At 36.2% G+C, this 22,320-nt stretch overlaps 1 protein-coding gene across 3 annotated transcripts; it reads left to right on the forward strand.

The window, feature by feature from the left end:
- Nucleotides 1-484: 484 nt before the first annotated feature.
- Nucleotides 485-4,430, forward strand: LOC106638330 (phospholipid phosphatase homolog 1.2 homolog). 3 transcript variants are annotated; one of them, XM_089593153.1, is made up of 6 exons: nt 485-758; nt 1,988-2,161; nt 2,532-2,686; nt 2,781-2,992; nt 3,197-3,261; nt 3,798-4,430. In XM_089593153.1, exons 2-6 carry the CDS (start codon nt 2,071-2,073, stop codon nt 4,088-4,090), a joined length of 816 nt encoding a protein of 271 aa, XP_089449279.1. In that variant the 5' UTR covers nt 485-758; nt 1,988-2,070; the 3' UTR covers nt 4,091-4,430. The 3 variants fall into 3 exon arrangements, with proteins under 3 accessions (XP_089449279.1, XP_089449277.1, XP_089449278.1); XM_089593151.1 differs by having other exon boundaries at nt 487-758; nt 3,141-3,261; XM_089593152.1 differs by lacking the exon at nt 485-758 and adding an exon at nt 1,013-1,071 and having other exon boundaries at nt 3,141-3,261.
- Nucleotides 4,431-22,320: the final 17,890 nt, after the last annotated feature.

Here is a 22,320-nt window from a genome sequence, read left to right on the forward strand (position 1 = left end):
TGATTGTCGCTGAATTTTGCCAATCTTACTGCTGAGCGAAAAAAAAAAAGAAAATCGCCCTGCTAGAAATAAATTTAAAAATGTTTATATTAGTTTTTATAAACTTTATTGCAATACGTTCATTTAATAGCTTCGAATAAGCTTTATCGCACACTGCTTATATCTTTCCCAAAACTATTTGAGAATAAGCAACTGTATAGCCATTTCCAGCTGTTGATTAAAGTTGATTAAAAAAAAATTAAAAGTTGATTAAAAAAAAAAAAAAAAAAAAAAAAAGGATTGCTGTTGACACCTTCCACTACGTATAAATTCTCCTTTGATTTACTGTTAACTTTCAACCATACATTTGTAAGTCCATACCGATTTTCTTGTAATTAGACTAAAGATATAGTGTCATCTATGCTCTCAATAGTCACCAGCGTCAACGATGACGTCGGCGACGACAAGCGCAAGCAAATCGACCAACGATGAGCGCGTGCTTTTCACGATATCTCCGGGGAAAAGGATATAAGAACCACTGACAATTGTTCGAGCGAGTCACAAGACACGAGAGTGCCACGGACGTCGTATACTTTATGTACTTGGCTGTAGTTGCAGTGCACCACAACGACTACTGTATCCATTACATCAGTGATTATTAAGTCATACGTGGTGTGTGACGTGTGTATCTTTGTGGTACTTATATCGTAAATATTATAAGACGGATAATAGCAGTTGACGGTAGACTGTTGGACTAGAAGCTACACTTCACCTAATAGGTAAGTGCATGAGTGCGTCGATCTGTACTATTAGTTTTGCTGGCAAGGCCAAGGCGGTGATACATACGTATTAAAAATAATGTGTAAATGCGTACTCATTTATATTTTATACATCGATATTTTACATCATATCCGTACAAACGCAAATCACTGTACATTTTTTACCATTTCTGTTGCTACTTATGTAGAGGCTCTACCCAAGTACCCAATGTATATCAATTTCGTACGTCAATTTTCTCATTTTTACTGCTGAATTTTGATACGTTGTCCTTGATAGAGCCCTTGCTGCTTCTTTAGTACGTGTACTATACCTGTAAGTAGATAAACCTATATGTGTGTGTGTTTGTTTTATTGCGTTATCATTTGTCTTTACTTTTATTTTCAATTGGATTTAATATTTCGTGATTCTCCTACGATTCCCTTCATTGTTAAACGGCTGGTAGCACCCTCATCACCAAAAAAAAGGGTGACTACAGATAAGTTAAAAATTAATGAAACAACCAAGATAAAGGCTTAAATTTTGACACGTTGGCGGGGGATCAGATAGCACTTTTTAAAATATTAACATTAATTAAATAATCCGAGAAATTCTATTTCATCAGTATGACTGATTCAATACGTGGGATCAAATAGTTTTTACTTATAAATATGTAACGTATATTTTGTAACTTTGATTGGTGCTACAATTTAAATAGTAAATTTCGTCATTTATCCTACAGAAAACTATAACTTGTTGGAATCATATTGATTAAAATACGTATGTTACTTTCAGAGGGAATGAAACAATAATATATGTGCATTATCACATAGTTGATACATGAGAAAGTCGAATTAAAAAATTCTTAATTGATGACTAAGCTAATTTAAATTATCCTCAAGCAGAAATGTTTCTTGAGAATCCTATTAAATTTAACTTTCAATATAGATCGTGATAAATGTTGTTCATACCAAAGTTACGTTAAATGGTGAGCACAAGAGAGTCAATAAATATGAAATATTATTTACTCATACACGACTGCATGAATCCAAACTCAATACTAACATTCGTAAGCAAAAGAAACGTATACTTTTTTTCCTGCCGATGCATAAACCTTATAAGCTCACACACCTACAGTGTCCTAACCAACCTCAAGTGCACCGTCATACAACAAACGCGTCGTGATTTAGTTTTTCGTCTCTTAGGTGCAAGTAGCGTAAAATTCACCGTCGTCCGCATTTGATCCTTTTAGAACTCGACGATATACAACAATAGCAGCAACAACAGTAGACTCACCGCTAGTCAGGAACATAAGGCAAACTCGATCCCTCAACAATGACAGCGATCGATCAAACCGATAAGAGTAAGGTCCAGATCCTCAGGAAGGCTGCCATCATCTCCTTAAACCTTGTAATCGCCATAATAGGTAAGAAATCTCGAAATCACTTTGTCTCTCCTTCTGTACTATAATCTCTTCCAAGACCGATGGATTTGTAAACGGAGTTAATTTAGCTTTGCAGAGCAAGTAATAGTAAATTTTAAATTTCAAGACATAAAAAATAAATAAAAAAAAAAACGTGAGCTAAACAAATATGAAGATTATCTTTCCTTGTACATAAAATCATTTGGTTTTTACTCCAAAAGTTGTGAAAAAATGCGATCGATGTATAAAATGTCAAAACTATCAACAGAACTAGCGATACTCTTTTTTTTTTCTCCGAGTGAGAATAAGCGCGTCAACAAGTATAATGATCGAACAAAGTAACAAAGGCACGCTTGTCTGTGGCTGATTGCAGTACTGCTGGTGATATGGTTAGCAGAGCTTGGTTTTGTTCCAAATCGTCAGGGCGGCTTTTTCTGCAACGATCCAAACATCTCGCACAAATTCAGAGGAGAAACGATATCGCCTTTCATCGCCATGTCCGTCGCGGTCTTGTTGCCCGCGCTGATGGTAAGTCTCGCGCCCATGCTTTTGCTCGCATACAATATTAGAACTTATGTGACTGACTCGGGGTGTATACTATAATTATGATTTTTCGCAACAGATGTTGTTGACGGAATACTTGTGCCACAGCCCTGACAGCTACAAGTTAAACTCGAGGAAGAACCAGTTATGGCTGTGGTACGGTTACTTTGCGGTCGGATGTATTTACATGTACCTGGTGGTTCAAATGTTGAAGCTGGTAGTCAGTGAGCCCAGGCCTCATTTCATAGACAGCTGTAGACCCACAAACATAGAAAGCTGCACTACGTCTGAGTGAGTATAATACGCACCATATGTATTTCTCGTAATAACAATTTTTTTTTCTATTTCAATGTAGAGGCTAAAAATAATTATTCATACTTTTATATTGAAAACGATTTATTTTACTCAAATCAACTGATTTTTCCACAACTTTTTCCAGATTCATATCATCGTACACTTGTACTAACACAGAAATCTCTCCCTATCTTGTTAAAGATTCGGACCGGTCGTTTCCATCAGGACATTCTGCGGCTTCCATGTTTATGACTACGTATTTGGTGGTGAGTGTCATCTGATTCTATACCTTTTTTTTTCCTTTGAGTTTTCCTTCGATTATCCTCTTTGTGCATCAGTTTTGACAAAAATACGTATGGTTTCGGAGAAACGCTGATGTATTTGGCTCTAGCGTTCACAAATTAGTACATCCGTATGCGTATGCGTCATACATATGAGGTGACAAATTACGTAGACGCACCAGTTATTACTGAAACAGTTTATGTCGGAACTAGCACCCTTTGGTAAACGATATACTGTGGCAAATATCCTCACAAGCTAAATTTGTACGTAACTTTTGATGGAAATATTTTTTTAAGCCCTTTTTATCACGCCTCGAGCACAAAGTTTCGTAAAAGTATTAAAAAAAAATTGATTTCATCGATGCCATTATTTCGTACGCTCCCACCCTGAATCCGAATTCCAAAACGTGACCATACATCGCGTCATTAAACGGTAACACCCAACATCAGACAATTAGCACTGGTAAATAGTTACACGTGTGCGATAAACAAAATTAATGGCTGACCCAAAAAAATCGCAGTGGTACCTGCAAAGGCGAATGCCGGAGACCTCGGCGCTGGTGCTGTTGAAGCCGGGCTTGCAGTGCCTGGCCGTGATGTGGGGCCTGGTTTGCTCGATGTCGCGCATAACCGACCACCGGCACCACTGGTGGGACGTCCTCATTGGGGCTATCATCGGCATCGTCTTCGCTTGCTTCGTCGTACGGGTGTTGTGCCGAAGCTTCCGGCTGAGCCCATCCCCTTTCAGCTGCTGTCGATCGCCGACGAACCGCGACTTGCAACAATTGTCACCGCTAACAGCAACAACAGGTGAAACAAAAATGCCAGTGACAGGCATTTAGATGATGGGCCGACTGGGCACCTGCTGCTACTCGTCGAGCTGAGTGCTTTGAGGGACTGTACCTGTACACAAACGTTTATTGATAAATTTACGAAAATGTAGAAAAAAAATTAGTTCATTTATGCAATATTGAACGAATTTGTCTTTCGTCAATGGATTGACGGATAGATTTACAACGAGGGTTACTTAAAAAAAAAGGTGATGCTTATTTATACGGAAAAAAAAATAAATAAAAAGGTTAAAGGATATAGTCGATTGCGAAAACTGTTTCTAGTCGACGCTATTTTAACCGAGAGATAAACATTTTAACATAACTGCATTATTGCCAATTGTAATAAACAATATTTTTATCTAATAGTTTCTTTGTGTGATAATTTATTCATTGATTTGTATATTTAAGTACCTAAATCATAATTATGTTGCAAAAAACGTAAACGTAAATGGTGATTTTTAGGAATTACTTAATCAATACTATGTTTCACAAATATCAATCAAATTAAAAAAACCTTTTACTTGGTTGTTGTAAGTTGATTTTATATCATAAATAAAAAAATTTGTTTATTATTACACTTGTATGCACGTGTTAAGTCTGTGACAGCCAAGTTTTTTTTATTCTTCAGCTTTCCTACTTTGGTTTTTTTCGTTCAAAAATGTTTGGACGAGTAAAATTGGTGTTAAATCGTTGGTGCACCATTGATTTTTGTTGTTTTTCTTAAAATTCTTATCAATGCATCTGCAATGCTTTGAAAAAAAGTAAAAATTTCAACTAATCGTCCAATACGTGTACTTCAACACACTTTGACGTCGCTTGCACGAAAAATACCAACGACTAGCATCTCTCTCCTAAATTAACACAAGAGCCAACCTGCATTACGGAACGTACTACCGGCATGTGACTCATGGGGTCTTTTACACCGTCAAAAAGACGTAGTAGGTGTAATTTGCGGTTTGGGGGTGAATTTCCGTCTACATCCTCAACCCTCATTTTTCTCCCTAACTAATGATACTCTACACTTTCGCAAATAGGGGGTGTTTCCGACGAGAGCTACGGTAGACTCCATCACATTTCTCAGTCACTTGTTTTCGCGTTATGCGCTTTGTCTCACAGGCTTCGATGCCTGAAAATGCAAAGTAAAAAGCATCAAGTAGACTACATGTGATTTTTTTTTAACTTATTAAAAAGAAAATGGGCTGACTAGCAATGTGACCTATGAAAGTAAAAAACAAAATGTATACTAAAAATAAAATGCAACACGAATCTACATTCACAAGATAAAGCTACTAAATAACTTAGTTCATTTTTTTTCTCGAAATAGTATACGAAGACACACTGCAGGATAAAAACGAGGAAAAGTTATGGTTCCACAGTGCAACGTCTCTTTCGCACAGTCGAGCATATACTTCTATTTATCATTAATAATACAGTACAAGGCTATATGAATACCAAATGATTAATGGTCCTTTTCAGCCACAAGAAATATCGTATAAATGTCGCTCATCATCATAGTTGTATAAGTGTTTATATTTTTTTAAAATCTGTAGTGCGAGAAAAAACTGACTTCTTCGGAAGCTTTCGTGTCATCTTGGACAAAAAAGTTCTATGATGAGGTCCTATATGAGGCTGAATTTTTTTTTATTTTTACATCAGTAGGTCGATCAATGGATACGTAAACTGTACAGTGAAAATATGTGGGTAGCTTGAGAGTGTAATGTAAAACAATAGCTACTGTTGAACTTGGAAACACAAAAGCATTTTATTTTTCAATTAATAACCACGTATTTTCAACCAACGTCAAAACAAGCAATGTATGATGAAAAAAAAATTCCTCATTGAATTTCGTGTTTTTATCCATTTTGTACGTGACTGTATCCGGTGTATCTGTGCGATAAACTTTATTTCCACGAACGGTTAGATTCGTCGCAGTTTTAAGCACCACATACGCTCACCACGATTGTACATGTGTGCGTGTACCCGCATACAGGTATAAGAGGTAGATTGGATTGGGTGCACCGATGCGCGTGAGTATGGCTTTACTGCTAGCGATAAAACATATTACCAAAGTTGTACCGCTCAGTCGAGCCATATACGCGTTAATCTTTATTTGGAAACGTGTGTCATAGTATCTGCGCTCTTGAGCTTCCATCGCGCGATCGCTGAATTATGTATTGACCTGCAATAGGCTTTTTACCCTATACGCTGGGTTTTTATGGCTCTCCGTGGCGCTGAAATTACTATTGGCCGTAACCCGATCGTTCTGCAATTGCTGATCGCTGTTCCACTTGTGAATCCCCCGTTTTCTCTTATTTTTCGATACAGTCACGAGACGCGCAGAGGCGCACTGTACTATTATTGTAAGCGCAAAATTTCAAAAAAATCTCTCAGCTTTCATATCCCACAAATTTCGTATGCTTCAACAGCTCCTCCTCGGTGTATCGTTGCTGAGCTATGCAACGGATGTGATACGATAAGAACAGCTCATACGTCAATGTACATACATTGGTAGACAGGCATGTTAAGTACATAACATGTAGTAGCAGCGGTGCACAGTAGTAACAGACTTTTCACGTCAGACGCGTCAATCATCCCAGCACATTCCAATGTATTAATGGTATTCACTTGTATACAGGTACAACCCTTCGTACGTGCATATAGCGGGTGGGTGTCCCCATGTGTGTATTGTGTGCTGCCTAGCTCTAGCTATTATTTATCGCCACTTTTTTCTTGATATTTATAGGTTTGCGTGGCCGTGGTTCGTTCGACATACAGATGTTGCTGTAACTGCGGGTTTTTCGCGTGAATTTTTTCGGCAAAACAGCGCACGTATCCATTCATCGCCACCTCTATATTATATGCTTGTCTCTTAAATATGTACATCAAGCGAGAGACGCTGATATGACGTATACGTAAAGGTTGGTCGGACACGACAACTCCGCAATCAGATTGCTCTATTTACCTATATCAGCAAGTATATGTGTACATTACACGTAATACACGAATAGTATCCACATGCTCGAGCTCGTGCACACACCCGTCCATGTAAGTAAAATTGATATGGGCCTTTGTGCTTACTGCTTCCATTAGCCGTATGACCGTCCGCCGAGCTTTAGGGAGGTAGATGCTACTTGTCACTATACGGGTAGAACATACGTATAATTTTGAGAGTCCATGGAGCTCAAAGTATTCGCTACTCGGCCTTTATATTACAGCAACAAGGGTATAAATATATTGGTGATTTTATAAAAAATGTTTTTTTTTTTTTATTGCATAACTATACTTAAAAAAATAAATAAATAAAATAAAAGTGAGTTTCGTACATAGTTTCGGAACAATTTCCCTTCTAAAGTGTCGTTTGTTAAAAAAATCCGAAACATTTTTCCCATTCACTTTCAAAAGTTATTCATTATATTTATGCTTTAAGCCAAAGCATACGTTATTTTCTTCGTTGTCTTTGATATTTCCCGGAAAATTTCATCACTGCGAGGTTAGCGTAAATTTAATTAACGTAGACCTCGGAATCCTGATAAGTATGCACCTACTCTTTACACAGCCGCGTATGCGAATATTGCCTTATATACCTACACAGCTACGTGTGCATGTATATTTGTACATACGCTGAGTAAGACGGTATATATATGGTAAGTAAACGCGCTAAGGATGTGCGCATCGCGTACGCGCGTTTACACGAGAGTGGGTGTCTTTTCTATTCACAGACATCATCAAACTCGAAACTCTTTTTTTATACGCAAGTTGAGAAATTTTATTGTTTTACTCAGGAGAGCTATTGACCTGTAAAAGGTTTGGGAGGGCCTGCGCTTGCTCGCAACTGCTGTTATTACTCCTTCGATCCAGGAGAGGTCTCCAAAGTTTCGCTCACCAACTGTAAACTTTCTATTGTGTATATTATACATCAAGCTCTACTAAACTGTTAAAACTGACAGTTGTTGTTCCAATGCTTGTTATTATATGTAAATGTTCGATTACTTTAATCCTTTACAATCCTGCCATTTCCCGTACAGTCGGCATAGTGAAACAATTTTGATTAAATCCATCTCTCTCTCTCTCTCTGCCTGTCTCCAGTGAAGGACATCGATTTTCGATCAATCAGCAAACGAGGGAGGAAGAGAAAATCGCGTGACATCTGCACCTCACGATTAATTTTCCACAGGGAAATTCCGCCCCTTTTTTCCACCGTACCCTCTACCTCTCGGTTCCTTACCTTTTCTTTTTTCCCTTTGCCCCTTCGTATTACTCTAATGTCCGGCAATTTGACAGCATGTACCATTGATTAATGAGCTACGAAAATAACGTGCCAGTCTTGCGCTCATGGGTATTTATATTCTAGCGGTGACTGTTGATCGATCCAATTAATATTACTGTCCTTGAATACCAGTACGGCTGGAATTACGATTATTATGCACGGCAATTAGGTACCGTTGCGTTACGTTGGATACGCGATTTCATCCTTTTTTTCCTCTTCCTTTCTCTTTACATTTTTTTTCACAACAGGGTGGAAAAATCAATAAAATAACGTTATATTTTTCAGTAGAAAACGAAGCCATGCACAACCCGTTCGAAGTTTGTATTACGATCCTTCTGTGATGGTTGAATACAAAAAAAAAGGTATGTACGCATACGTAAAAGTTTAGATAAGAAGGAGCTACAATGGAGGTGAAAATATCGTTTCAATGTTTATTTATGGATAAAGTACGATACGAAGTTTATTTTTTTCACCCATTGGGAAAAATACCTCCCAACATTTTTCCACGCAAAGTTTTTCTTGAAAGTAAACAAAGTCACGGAAAACACGTGCGCAAACTAATGTTGACTTTAGTAATTGTAATTAACTAAGTGGATCGTGGATCTTCAGTGCTTTTCATTTATTTATTGTGCATTTTATCATGGATTCTCTAGTATGTTGTATTAAAATCCCACTCGCACAATGTCTGATCGTATCAGATTTACACTACTGATATTTGTCATCTGACACTGTCTGACTATACTGGATACGTACTACTGAATAATTGTAATAATCGCTTCGTTTGCCTTCCAAAAAGTACTATCTGATCGAATCAAACTTGTGCTTTTCTATTGACAGTGTCTGACCAAACCGGACTTGTACTACTAGCACTTATAAAAATCTCTGAGCATGTCCTCCTTACAACGTGGTCTGACCACATCGAGCTCATACTACTGATTCCTCACAATGCACACATTGCTTACGATTAATTATTAATATCCTCATGCTTCATGACGCGTACTACTAAATAATTATAACTTTTGACTGGTGTCCTAATGATGTATTATGTTATTTGAGTTGTACCACTGAAGGATTATAACAATCTTCACGGGTGTCTGGAACACTGTATTCGTGCTACTGAATACTTACAAACACCCTCACGCTTGTTGTCTGATCACATATAATTTGCTAAATGTTTACAAAAATTTCTGTGCTCGTCTATAGTAAAACTGTCTGATCAAATTATACTTGTACTACTGAAATCTTACAGCAGCTTCTACGCTCGTCTTACAACAATATCTGATCGTACCGTAGTCGCACCCTTATCTGTACTTCTCAAATATCGTCCGAGAGTTTCGATTTCACCATGATATGTCTAAAACAAAAATACAAATATCTTTAAGTATTTATGCAACACGACAATACGTTCCCACATAAAAACATTCGAAGAAAAAAAAATCCAGCTAAAGAAAGTATTTGAACGAGTATGAAGACAGAGAAAGATGTGAGCCGTCGAAGAAAATCCAACTGCGCAGTTGACTGTCCGACTCAGCACGTAACCCACACCCTTTCTCCCTTATTTTTCAGCCATCGTTTTCTGAAATAAAAAGCAGAGCAGAGGTAACATAATCAAGCGACAAGTCGAGGAACGAGAAACGACAGGGGCTAGTCCGAGGACTCTATTGGAGGAAAGGCAAGAAAGTAGTACGTGGTAGAATCCTCTCTAGGGTCCCGAGGAGGTGAAAAGGATTTGACAGACAGTCAGAAGAAAGAGTCAAGTTTTCTGCTGATTCTATCTACCATATCGTATTTTTTGTACGTCATCTTTTCCCATTTTCCCAACTCACCTATTTCTACTGCTGTGTGCAAGTGTAGCGAGTGTATTTCTAAAAGCACATAAAAAAGAGTTGGTGTGCAGCTAACATTTCATGGGTTTGTATCGAACCTAGAATACTGTGCGGTCGCATGGCTTTATAGTGTCGTTTTTTCACCACAAAGTAGATAAACTCCCGGCTCGTATAGAAAAGGGCCGGGGAAGGGGTGACGATTTATTACTCTTTTCAGAGTCACGTTCGCTCGAGTGGCAAATCTGCTCCTCCAATTAATTTACTTTTTTTTCCCCTTGTCTTTTTATTCTCATTCTATTCTTATTGTTGGTACAATTTGTCTGTGCGTGTTTTATTACGTTGAATAATTTAGAATGAATTAATTTTTATTTTTTACAATATTACCCATTGTTTCAAAAAGTAAGTCTTACCTTACCTCCGTAAAGGTATCTGGCGCTCCTTTCAAATATGTGAAAAAAATTACTGCTCGGGCCATGTCCATATTTAAAACTTATTTTTGCTTTTAATGGCAGAGCCTTTGATCAGCGAACGGAACGTCACTACAATTAATGGTCCATAAAGAGGAGAAAAAAATTGTAGAGGCCATCCTATCTATGTTAAAAAGTAAGCGTGTAATTTAATTGCTACACCCTGCGTGTGTATTGATGTCAAGAATGTGCTACCATTATTAAAAATTATTTGCCTCCACTAGAAGAGAAAGGAGATTGACTAGGAACTCGGTGCCCTTTTCGGAAGAAAGTTCCTTTATGAAGATAAAAAAAAAGTCATTTACAGATAAGTAGTAAATCAAGTTAAACAATTTATCGCTGCTATCCATGTTTTCGTGGACGTAACGTGGAACTAGCGTGGCTGTGACACTTTAATGGTCCACTTGACTTCCTGAACAACCCAAAGGGGCCAGTAGTTATGCAGAAACGTAGTGGCCCTTATGCAAATTTTAGATCCCCAGTTTGCTTGCATGGCTATTAGTACTTTATTCTCATGTAAAATTTCCTGACATTTTGACGAACGATATCTGAAACTAATATATTTGTTTTCAGTGAAAATAAAGATAATGAAATGTATCTTTTTCATCTTGGCAAGTTTTTTTTTCATTTAACTTAATTTTGCGACATTCACATGTGCAAAAGAGCAGGGGAAGAGAATAAGAAATATTGGCCACTTGAAGTTGTACTTACAGTAAAAAAAACTGTAGAAAAGACTTATTATACTCCGTCCTCTTGTTTTCTTTGACGCAAATAGAAGAAAAATCAACCGGAGTTTAAGCAAACAAGAAAACAAACAATCAAGGAAAAATTTTCCCTGCATATTACAGCCACTACAAAGGATATTTCTTTTACTTTTCTTCTTACTTATTTTTGATGAATAAGCTTGTTTAGTATTTTATAACTCGTATTTCTTTCTACCTTCATTTTATTTTTTCTTTATTTTTTCATTAAACTTTAAAAAAAGATTTTCTTGGATGAAAAAAATTATTACGCTAATCTTTAAACTGACATACAATTTTTATACACTGAGTAAATTTAATGTATAAATCAAATTTATCGTTTGTGTGTATATATACATTAAACCATAGATTCGGTGCAGTTTTCACTTTTGAAGTAAAGGAATATAGCGGAAAATGAGGTAAAAGTTACTTTGGTTTCATCAGGAGTCATAAGCTCTACGTAGCTTCCAAGTGTTAATTGCATTGTTCTCCGTATTCGTGAATGAATCAGCGGCTCATTGTACCGTAGAGTAAACAGTCCCAAGTTATTTTACATTCAAATTCACCGTGAGTCACAGTACAGTAGAACAGCGAAACGCACTCGGCTTTTATTTTCCATTGGATTCGCTCTTCCCTTCTGTATTTTGCATACACTTGGTATTGATGCAATCAACGAGTATTACATGGCTTTGCAGTTATTTAACTTCTATTTTGAGTTTCTGATTGAGAGGTAATTTGAAACTGACAAATCATGATTTTTTTTTAAATTTTTGTTTGTTTTATGTTTCAAATTATAAAATACACTCGCGAGTTCGCATTTCAATAATTTTTTTTATTTTTCAATTCACCAGTTGCACTTATCTGATGAACGTAACCACAGACAGATGTGATGATTTATTGTACATATACCTCACAAAAATTAATTCAATCAGTGATATAATTTATCAAAATCAAAATAATTTGTCTGCTCAAACATTTGCAATGCAAATAATATTTCTCCCTTTGTTGTAACCACATTGGCACAATAAACACTGTATGATGCGAGGAAAAACGTTCGTAAAACTAAAGAATTAATTGATTTTGAAAAGAAAAGAGATAAAATCAGTCGATCCGTCCACCCTTCCGTTTTTCGAGAGCAACTTGAGTTGGCTGGCAATCCCACAGCTCCAAGTGCCCATTGGTATGTATAGCTTTATTTCGGATGCATCGATTTTAGCATCACCTTTCTTTCTTTCACAATTGGCTATCCCTTCATGAGCTTAATGATCCTCTATTTATAAGGTAAACGCTATTAGCAAGGAAAAGAAGGACTGAGCTGGACTTTGTTTATAGCGTGGATCTAATCGCTTTTGGAGTGAGATTATTAGCCAACTGTGGATTTTTTGTGAGACCTGGTGAAGGATCATTTATAGATTTTTCATCAAATTTGATGCACTTGTATGTACATGACTGATAATTATCTGTTCGTTGATTAAACTAAGTACATTAGAGTAGTTTATTGAATTTTGTTGGGCAACTCAATTTAAAGAATTTTTTTCTCCCCTTTGTAATAAAAAAATTTTTTTTTCATGTTATTCGTTTGGATGAATTCGTACGCTCGAGTCGATGCAGCTGGGTACGTTCTATCGGCTTTTTTAATTTATTTTCTGCGCATCGGTTAAAAGAGAGAAAAATATATACGATAAAGCAGAGAAAGAGAGGCTGGCTTTTATTTATTTATTCCCTTATATTTCCAATTAAATGTTTTTTTTTATTTTTTAATTAAAACAATCCTACTTTTGATCAATTCCTGTGAGTAGAGTTCGCGTTGGTGTACATTTTAATTAAGTGGATGGACTAATGTTTACGGTACAAACAGGGCCATTTTTTCGCCAACACAGACACGAACATCTCGCGCGAAACGCCTACCATCTATAAATACGGTGGAGAGGGTAAAAGGTACGTCCAGCGCTCGAAAATCCAACCATGTTAAACTTCCTTGCGGTGGATGCTGAGGTAGGTTCCTGCGTCAGCGCGAAAGTGCACCTTTTAAAGTGTAACCGAGAAAATTGGCCCCTCTCACGATAATTACGGCAGAGTGCATGGTACGGATGCATCCGAAAATAAATAGAAACTCTACTACAAAAATATACTTTAGATTTTTTGTTGCTTCCGATATTTGTGCATTTCTACTAAGAATTGTAAGCTGTTTGAAAAAAAGGTTTTTATAAGTTTTAATTTTGAAAAACAAGAATTTTTTTCCATTTTTGCTGAAAGCAACCTTACGTATACTTTCACTTTTAATTGGCAAGAGCGTAAAAAGAGCTTTTTATTACGTAACTAGTGCCCTCCTACACTAATTTCAATTGAACTGCGACAATCTTTCGACCGAGACCCGCCTTATTTTTTACCTCTCGTCCCATACCTGCACCACACCATCATTAATTATTTTCAGACGGGGCCCAACGACTGTAACACCAACATTAAACTTTAGGTGGCATTAAATGTATTCTCGCGTCCCTTGTTTCCCTTTCTGACTCTGAGTAACCGTGTCAGAGCACCGCAGCCGGTACTATTAGATTTGCATGTTTTGTACTACCGAATGCTATTACACCCTCCTCCGTCATTTACAACTACATTGGGACGAAAAATCACTTCAAACCCGACTGTGGTAGAATAGGCCAAGAGGATTATTTACATGATACAATAAAAAAATAAGAAAAATTCGTTGCAAAGATGATCACAGTAAATTGAAATAAGGACAATCATTTCCCACATAAAATAAAAGCATTTCAATTAGTGCCTACCACGTAAGTACGTGCGTGTCGTATTTATGGCTATGTATGTAAGTGTATATTGAACATGTGTGGTACTTACCCAAAAAATTATACGTAATTTCTCGTTCAACATCAAAAAAATTTTTTAGTCTCGTCTCGTGTAGAACTTGTCTGAAGGTCTTGAAAAAAAGTCCGAAAAATACTTCAGGGTTTCTTTTTACAACTACAAAAGTTCCGATTTACAAAAAATCAGAAAATGATATCCTAAGATTAGAAATGGACAAGACCGAATTTTTTCAGATAGATAAATATTTATTTGTTCCAATTGTTGAAAATTATACTGGGGTATTGAAATTTTTAGGAAGTGAAATAATTAAGTCCTCTTTCTTTTTCGCTAAAGTATTATTGTAGTCATAAGGTTTCCCATTTAAAATAATACACCTAACTTTGACTATTAGTAAAAAAAAGATCTTTTAAAGTATACTAGCTTACCACAACAAAATAAGACAAAATTAGGTAAGCCATAACAGTTTTAGGGGAAATTCTTTGCTGCGCAAGAGCCTCTGGCCCAAAGTCCCACAGAGTGTCTCTCTCTCTCTCTCTCTCTCTCTCTCTCTTTCTCTATGCCACTCGAGTAATGAAGAAAAGAAAACCTCTCTCTCTCTCTCTCTCTCTCTCTCTCTCTCTTTCTCTATGCCACTCGAGTAATGAAGAAAAGAAAACCTCTTTCTCTGTCTCTCACACTACAAACTAATGTAAGCTTTGGGAGGTTCAGGCAGAAGACTCATATGTTGATGATTGAGGTGATTCAGTTAAGCCAATGAGAAAGTACCTATTAAGAAATTAATTAAGAAATTCTTGGACATTGCCTCTTATACAAGGACATACGAGGGCCATCTTAAGTTATATTAGCTGATATCTCTAGTAGTAAGCTTGTTGTATTCAGTTGTCCCTTGCAAGTGTTACATTCACTATCATCGAAAATAATTTCCCAAGTTATACACGTTTGCTGTTACTTGCAAATTTCCATTGCCAAAATCTGCACTTGTGGAACAGTGAACGTCAGAAAAAACAGTCACCTGCAGATACACACGAGACAAGTAAGTTTTTCTTCAATTTATCTCTTTGCTATACATTTCAATCGTCTATCTGTTCTGCATAAGGGCTTTTCCTTCATTGTTTGTGACGGTTTTTTATTTAATTCGAAAGATGGCTAACATTTTTGTTAAAATGAAAAATTTAATTATTTATAACATTATTTTGAGTGAAGAATACATCCAACGTAAAATATTTGCGTTCCAAATAGTGCCTACTATGTATTTACATGACCTGTTACTTTTGTCTAAACATTTTAGTAAATTAGTACACTAAAGCAACGTTTCCTACACTTGTGTATGTTTGTGAAAAAGTTATCTTAATGCGATTTTTTTATTTGTTAACAGCAAAACAAATCATCTCACGATCACGTTCTAGTCTAAAATTGTTATAAAAATGAGTAGTAACAATTACGTGGACAACCAAAATGAATCGGACTATGACAACATCAATGTACAGGACAATAATCACAGCGATGATAACAATAACGAAGCAAGTACCAATGAACCAGTACTTCTCCGATTTTGTGCAGATTGCGGTAGTTTGACGGACAACGGGGAACCTAGTTGGGCAAAAGTTTTGTGCGACACGTGCATACTAAACAGATTAATCGCCTTATACGAAACTTTCTAAAATTTGTGAACTATCGGACCTTCTTGTCGCGTGTTTCCGAAATTTTTCAACAAATTATTGCTGGTTACTATAAAATTCCGTAATGAAAAGTTTGTGTGTGAATAATAAAAAATTTATTTATTAAATAGTTATGGTGTACTTGAATTTTAATAAATTTTCCTGCAACTGTATATAAAATAGACTGGCTATGTCAAAAAAAGTCATGCATACTATTAGCATATTTAAAAAAATATTTATATTTTTTTGGACAAATACTTTAACATGATTTTAGGATAGTAATGTTTTTTATTTATGTTTAAAATCAAGCAACTAACTTATATTTGAATGTTGAAACACGTTTTTCGGCAAGTTATTAATGTGCCTTACCTGTCGATCAGCAAACCTATCGTGCTGCTCCAATCGAGCTTGGATATAAATATAGTGTACAAGAGGCGTTTCTATCCAACTACAACTACTCCACGTATTTGTTACCTCCAAATTCCGCAGTGGTATAATTTATCGAATTTCGGCCTTGACGAATGAATGTCCCATAGCGCGAATTATGGTGTCTTTCTCGAGCTTGGGTTGTAGAGAAAAGATCAGGTCGTCATCTGCTGTTTGTCCGACTTGAGTGTTAACTCCTATTTTTATTGACTCCTAAATAAATAAATTAAAAAAAAAAAAAAAAAAACCTTAACTTCTGAGAAAAATCCTTTGACCAACTGTAAGGGATGAGGTCACAAATTCAACCGAGTATTTATATACGAGGTCGTAACCACCAGAAATATATATTTACTTACATGTTTAAAATTAATTGAAGAACTTGCTCTGATCAATCTGGTTGGATGGAATTCCAACAAAAGAAAAATTACCGTCGACAATAGCACATAATGCAGTACAGTTACAGTTATTCTTTGATTTTATGGAACAAAATCTTGATAGTTTCGATTCTCTTGTTTAATGATCGATGAGGTGAGTCCCAGGTAAATCCCAGTCTTAGGCCCTCTCTCCCGAGTAGTTGAGAGGAAAAGGATGTGACTGAGTTATCGGCCTCTCTCTCTCTTTCTGTCTCTTTCAAAGCTTCGTGAGGTGGAGGAGCAAGACGGGATAAGGGTTTTTGACTCCTCCACGCTCTAGAGAGTAAGGAGGTAGAAAAAAATCACTTGAACATGTTCTCTCTTTCTCTCCCTCTTGGCAGCTTTTTACAACTACGGCATTGAAAAATCATCAGTTACTTATGGTGCAATTTTCTATTGGTCTGTATGATTTTATTTGCCAAATAGCTTCTTAAAAGTTTGTCATATTATATCCAGAATGATAATTATAGTTGTTTTACTGGTATTTCTTTGAATCGCATTATAATTCCCAAACAACAGCAAAAGCACATAACATTTTAAGTAAGAAGATTGTGGTAGAAAAAAAAGTATACGTCACAAAGCATGCAAAAAATTTCTTGTAATAAATAATTTATTATAAATTATGCATTTGCAAATAAATTTTCTCACTACATGATTCTGGGATAACTGACAAACATCGATTTAGAAATTTCAGAAAACGGCTATAAGTAAAATCCTACAACTAACAGTAAGACAAAATTTATATTTGTGAAATTTAATCGATAAGAAATATAAAAAACTGGGTTAAATATATACATAAACAAAGCGTTATGTGCCACAAACAATAAAAGAAAAGCCCTTTCACAGAATAGATAGATGATTGAAATGTATAAGCAAAATAAAGAAAAACTTACTTGTCTCGTGTGTATCTGCAAGTGACTGTTTTTTTCTGACGTTCTCTGTTCTACAAGTGCAGATTTTCACAATGGAAATTTGCAAGTAAGAGTAAACGCAAATAATAAACTGAGGAAACAATGTTTACAATAGCGAATTTACTTCGACACTTGTAAAGGAAGCACTGAATGTAACAAGCTTACTACTCGAGATTTCAACAAATGTAACTTTGCACGACCCCTGTTCGGTCTTATAAATATATGATGAACAATTTCTCAACTGTTTTTAAATAGTTTTTTAATAGCTCAACTGAACAACCCCAATCATCAACGCGCGTTGCTCCCCCCTCCACCTCCCGAAGCATACGTCAGGGTGAGGGAGGGAGAGATATAGCCTATGGCTTTCCCCTCCATATCAGAGAAGGGGTTGGGCCAGCAACCCCCGTACAATAGAGAATTTCCCTTCTGTCGTTATAGGAGAGGTGGGATGGTGGTGGAAAAATTTGTATGGCTTACCTAATTTTGTTTTAGTTTAACGCAGTTAGCTACTACATTAAAAAAAAAATTATTATTTTTTTTTACGAATTGACAAAATTATTATTATTTTAAACGAGAATCTTTATGACTACAATAATAATACTCCAAGGAAAAAGAAATAGAAGATAATTATTTCAAATAAATAATGACAGAAATAAATACATTTTTTACTGTCTATAAAATTTTCCATGGTCTTGTCCACATCTAATCTTAGACATAATTTTATAAGTTTCTGGGAATTGGGACTTTTGTAGTTGTAAAATGAGATTCTGTAGTTGGAGGTTCTTTTCAAGACCATCAGACAAGTCCTACACGAGACATGACTCAAAAATTTTTTTGATTTTGGACCAAACATTTCGTACCATTTCTCGGGTACCGCACATGTTTGATACACATTTACATACATTACACATGAATACGCGTACGTACGTACGTAAATATACGTGGTAGGCACTTATTGAAACATTTTTGTTTTATATTGGAAATAATTTTTGCCTAGAACGATTTTTACTATATGATAAGTGGTAAATGGTGTACAATCCACGAAAGGAAGCAAAGAAATTCGCAGAGAACCTTTTTGTCAAATTTCTGTGATCCGAGACTTTCTTTATTTTTCTTCCCAAGGTTTCTTATAAATTAAATCATTAAAAATAATAAATCCCTAATGGATTTCTCTAGTCTCGTCAATGAGTCATTGATTATTAATCGTACTCGGAAAAGAGTAATTATAGTTTAATGGGGCCATTAACCGAAGATAAATTAATAATTAAAAGTACAATTGGAATCGTGATTATCATAATTCCGTGAGTCAGAGATTTTTCGAGGACAAGCGAAAAAGTACAAATAAGATTGACTCTACTCTGCAAGAGACGGATTTTTCTTCTTGCCTTGCGGGAGTTTTTTTTTTTTTTTTGGCGCATAATGACGAAGAGTTCCTATTTGTGGCGAAGTTAACCGTAGTTTCAGATTTCATGATTTTATAAATTTTTTCAATCAACAAACAAGAAGAGACTCTCTCCTTCTACCCCCATCCATCTTCTCATTTCGCATTCCACACCAATAGATTATCCCAAGAATAATCTCGAAAAATTTCGCGCTATTGCACTGCCGAGCGTGTGCAGGTGCAGCCACCGTCTCAGCGCAAGTAATTTTCTCGGCTAAGAAAAAAGAAGCGCCAGGAAATACGGGCGTGTTTGCATTTGTATTTACAGCTCATCCATTTCCTTCCTTCCTCCACTTCCCCCATCTCCGCGTACTGAGCAACCAAATGCACGGCTGGTCGGCGCAATTTTCCTCCCGGAGTATTTCAACTAGCCAATATATATTCCGACGTATCCATCTCCCCTGTCTCTTCGGCTTGTTCGCCGACTTTTATTTCCACAGCCCGCATCTCCCGACCTCTCTGCATCCCTTTCTACCCCCCCTACACCTGTATGTTCTTTTTGGCCCAAGAAAAATGTTGCCAATGCTATCTCTCGACCCAGCCAGGCAGGCCCATCCCATACTTTACGGCCCACACGTGCACACACGGGTACAAATGAATTTCTTCTTTCATTTTATTCAGCATTCATCTCTAAGCTATCTCTGCTCTTCGCTGAAAAAATTACATTGAAAACCGTTGAATTTTACGCTAAGTATATTTATGCATGCAAGTAATAGGAGGAAAAGCCAAAGTATGGCAAGGGGGAGGGTGGCTCAACTTGACATTTTCCGTGGATGATGAAATAGTTGACGCAAAAAAAAGAACGAAGGAAAAATGATACCACCCGACTTCGTGGATGGGTGTCTGAGCGCAATAACAACTTTTTTTTGTCATCTCAACGTAATATTTGTTCGTTCATACTTGCATTTCTCATAAAAATTCATCAGACGTGGGTGCGCTCTTTTTTTCCTCTCTTCGTTTCATTTTCCGAAACGGCGGTGGAATCCGGCTTTGGTTCGATTATTGATGGGCAAACAGGCAATATTCGCGAGTTTCAGTTAGCCGAGGGTGGGAAAAAGAGAGGAAAGGGGAAGCAACGATTGGATCGACGCGTTACTTATTCAGCGGCATTTCTGCTGTAGCGAAAGCGTCCATTTAGATTTCACTTGCTCTCATGGTAAGTTTAAATTCAACGTTTCTATAGATTTTACGAATGCGTGGGTGCACAATCGAGGCGTATAGAGTGAGGTAATGGGATCATTATTCAATACTTTCATTCTCGGTAATATTATCGATTCAAAATAAAACTTTCAGAAATTTAATGCCTGAAAATCAAATCAATTTTTGCATGAACTCGATGAGATTCGATGACTACATTCCTTGTATCGTTTGGATGAACGAAACCATAAATTATTATTGCTACAAATGATTAAGTATAAAATGCCTTATTCCTCAACGTTAATCGTTGTCATTAAGGTGGTAACTGCATACATTACAATATAATCACAAGTTACGTGCAAAGAAGCCCAGGAGTATATTTAAATCATAAAAACACTTTTCAAACGTTGTATGATATCATAAGAGATACAGTTATGTACCCTTAAAGATTTTACCACAAAAACAGCTTATGCATGATATTTGAAAGCTTCAAGATTTACAGGGTCGTACATTGCGAACAGATCACTAGATGGTGCATAAAAAAGTGCGAGTACACACCCGTTAAGACATTTCAACGTTGAGAAAACGACGACCATGGATTATTTCGCTGAAGGTAAATTTAATCTCACTCCTCGGGGCACTCCCTCAAGAGTGGCACTTTAGTTTTATTTTACAACCTTATCGGCGTATTGCATTTTTACCACGAGAAGTAGATGGGAGAGCACATAGGCACAACTACTCTCGTGTGTATACTTCATGTATACTCTCAAGCCTTTGTTCTTCTCGATATTCAATTTCGTCACAATTTCATTACTCGCGTTTCTTGGGACAGTAGCTACGGTCGAAGGAACTTCTCTGCTCTCTGTGACGTGTTGTACATGTACCCAGTACTATATATGCTGCTGTTGTAGATGGGATAGAGCAGAGAGTCACTAATGCGTGTCTCTTTTTTTTGTCGTTCCGTATATTGCATCAGTTTTTTTTTAATCCGTTTTATCGTGGTTCCAGCAATTTTTTCGCTCGATTTCGTTTTTTCCCCTCCGTATATGTTTGATCAAAAATTGTGTTTTTAAATGAAATTTTATTACATGAAGACAAAAAGCTATTGACATACGGAAAACACAAAAAAAATGTAAAAACTCAAATTGGGTTGATTATTAGTTTACATGCACACATAGATGTTATCGATTTGCATGATTCTTGATTAGTGGTACTCGTCAATCCGGGAGGTTCAGGGTGAAAGTAGACTAAGATCACTTGCATTCATATTTTTTTGTTAATGTGATCCATCAGTCAGTTAAAATTACGTCAGAAGAGTAAGAAATTCACGGTACTCGACTGCTTTGTCAAACTTGTGAAATTTTTCCATACTAAGAATAAAACTTGAAAGTAAAAAAATATATAAAATGTTAGGACATACGACTCGTATAAATTGTCCCAAAGGGATAAAGGGGATTTGCGTACGTGTACTAATCATAAGTTAAAAATGTTTAATTTATATGCAAAATAGCAAAATGTGTACAAGCGTGAAATCTCATCAAAATAACATTTGTATGCTAAACAAGCTCCCCCCCGTGGATTCGATATAAGTACGTGATTTTGATACAAATGAGATTTACTTGTTGTCAAAAGCAGGTTCAGAGGTGTTTTCCTAAATTGAGTGCACTGTTCAACCGGAAGGCAATATAATTTCCACTACTATTTAATTCTTCAACCATGGAATGTAAAATATTATCTACGACATTGTTATTAAAACAAATTGTTTGTTGAAATGAAAACAACCATTGAGTACATCGTTAAATAATAGCATAAATACGTCAATGCAATTCCTGTATAGTCTTATTGCGAAGGACTTTTTAAAATTTATAAATATACTGTATTATACAGCCCAGTATGATTGGATGATCCAAAAAAAAAAAAAAAAACTTACCTTCATAATAAAATTAATGCCTATGGAACGAAAGACATGTAACGTTCAAAAGGATAACATTTAATCTATAGTTGCAGCTAGGCATTGTCGGAGTAACCTCGAGTGAATAAAAAATGTTTTTTACTGATTTAATTTTGAAAACGGAAAAAATATATATAGAAAATGGTAAACG

The sequence above is a fragment of the Copidosoma floridanum genome, unplaced genomic scaffold (genome assembly GCF_036245765.1).
Source record: "Copidosoma floridanum isolate Cflo_tuat_1 unplaced genomic scaffold, Cflo_Japanese_pri ptg000019l, whole genome shotgun sequence".
In the NCBI taxonomy this organism is placed as follows: Eukaryota; Metazoa; Arthropoda; class Insecta; order Hymenoptera; family Encyrtidae; genus Copidosoma; species Copidosoma floridanum.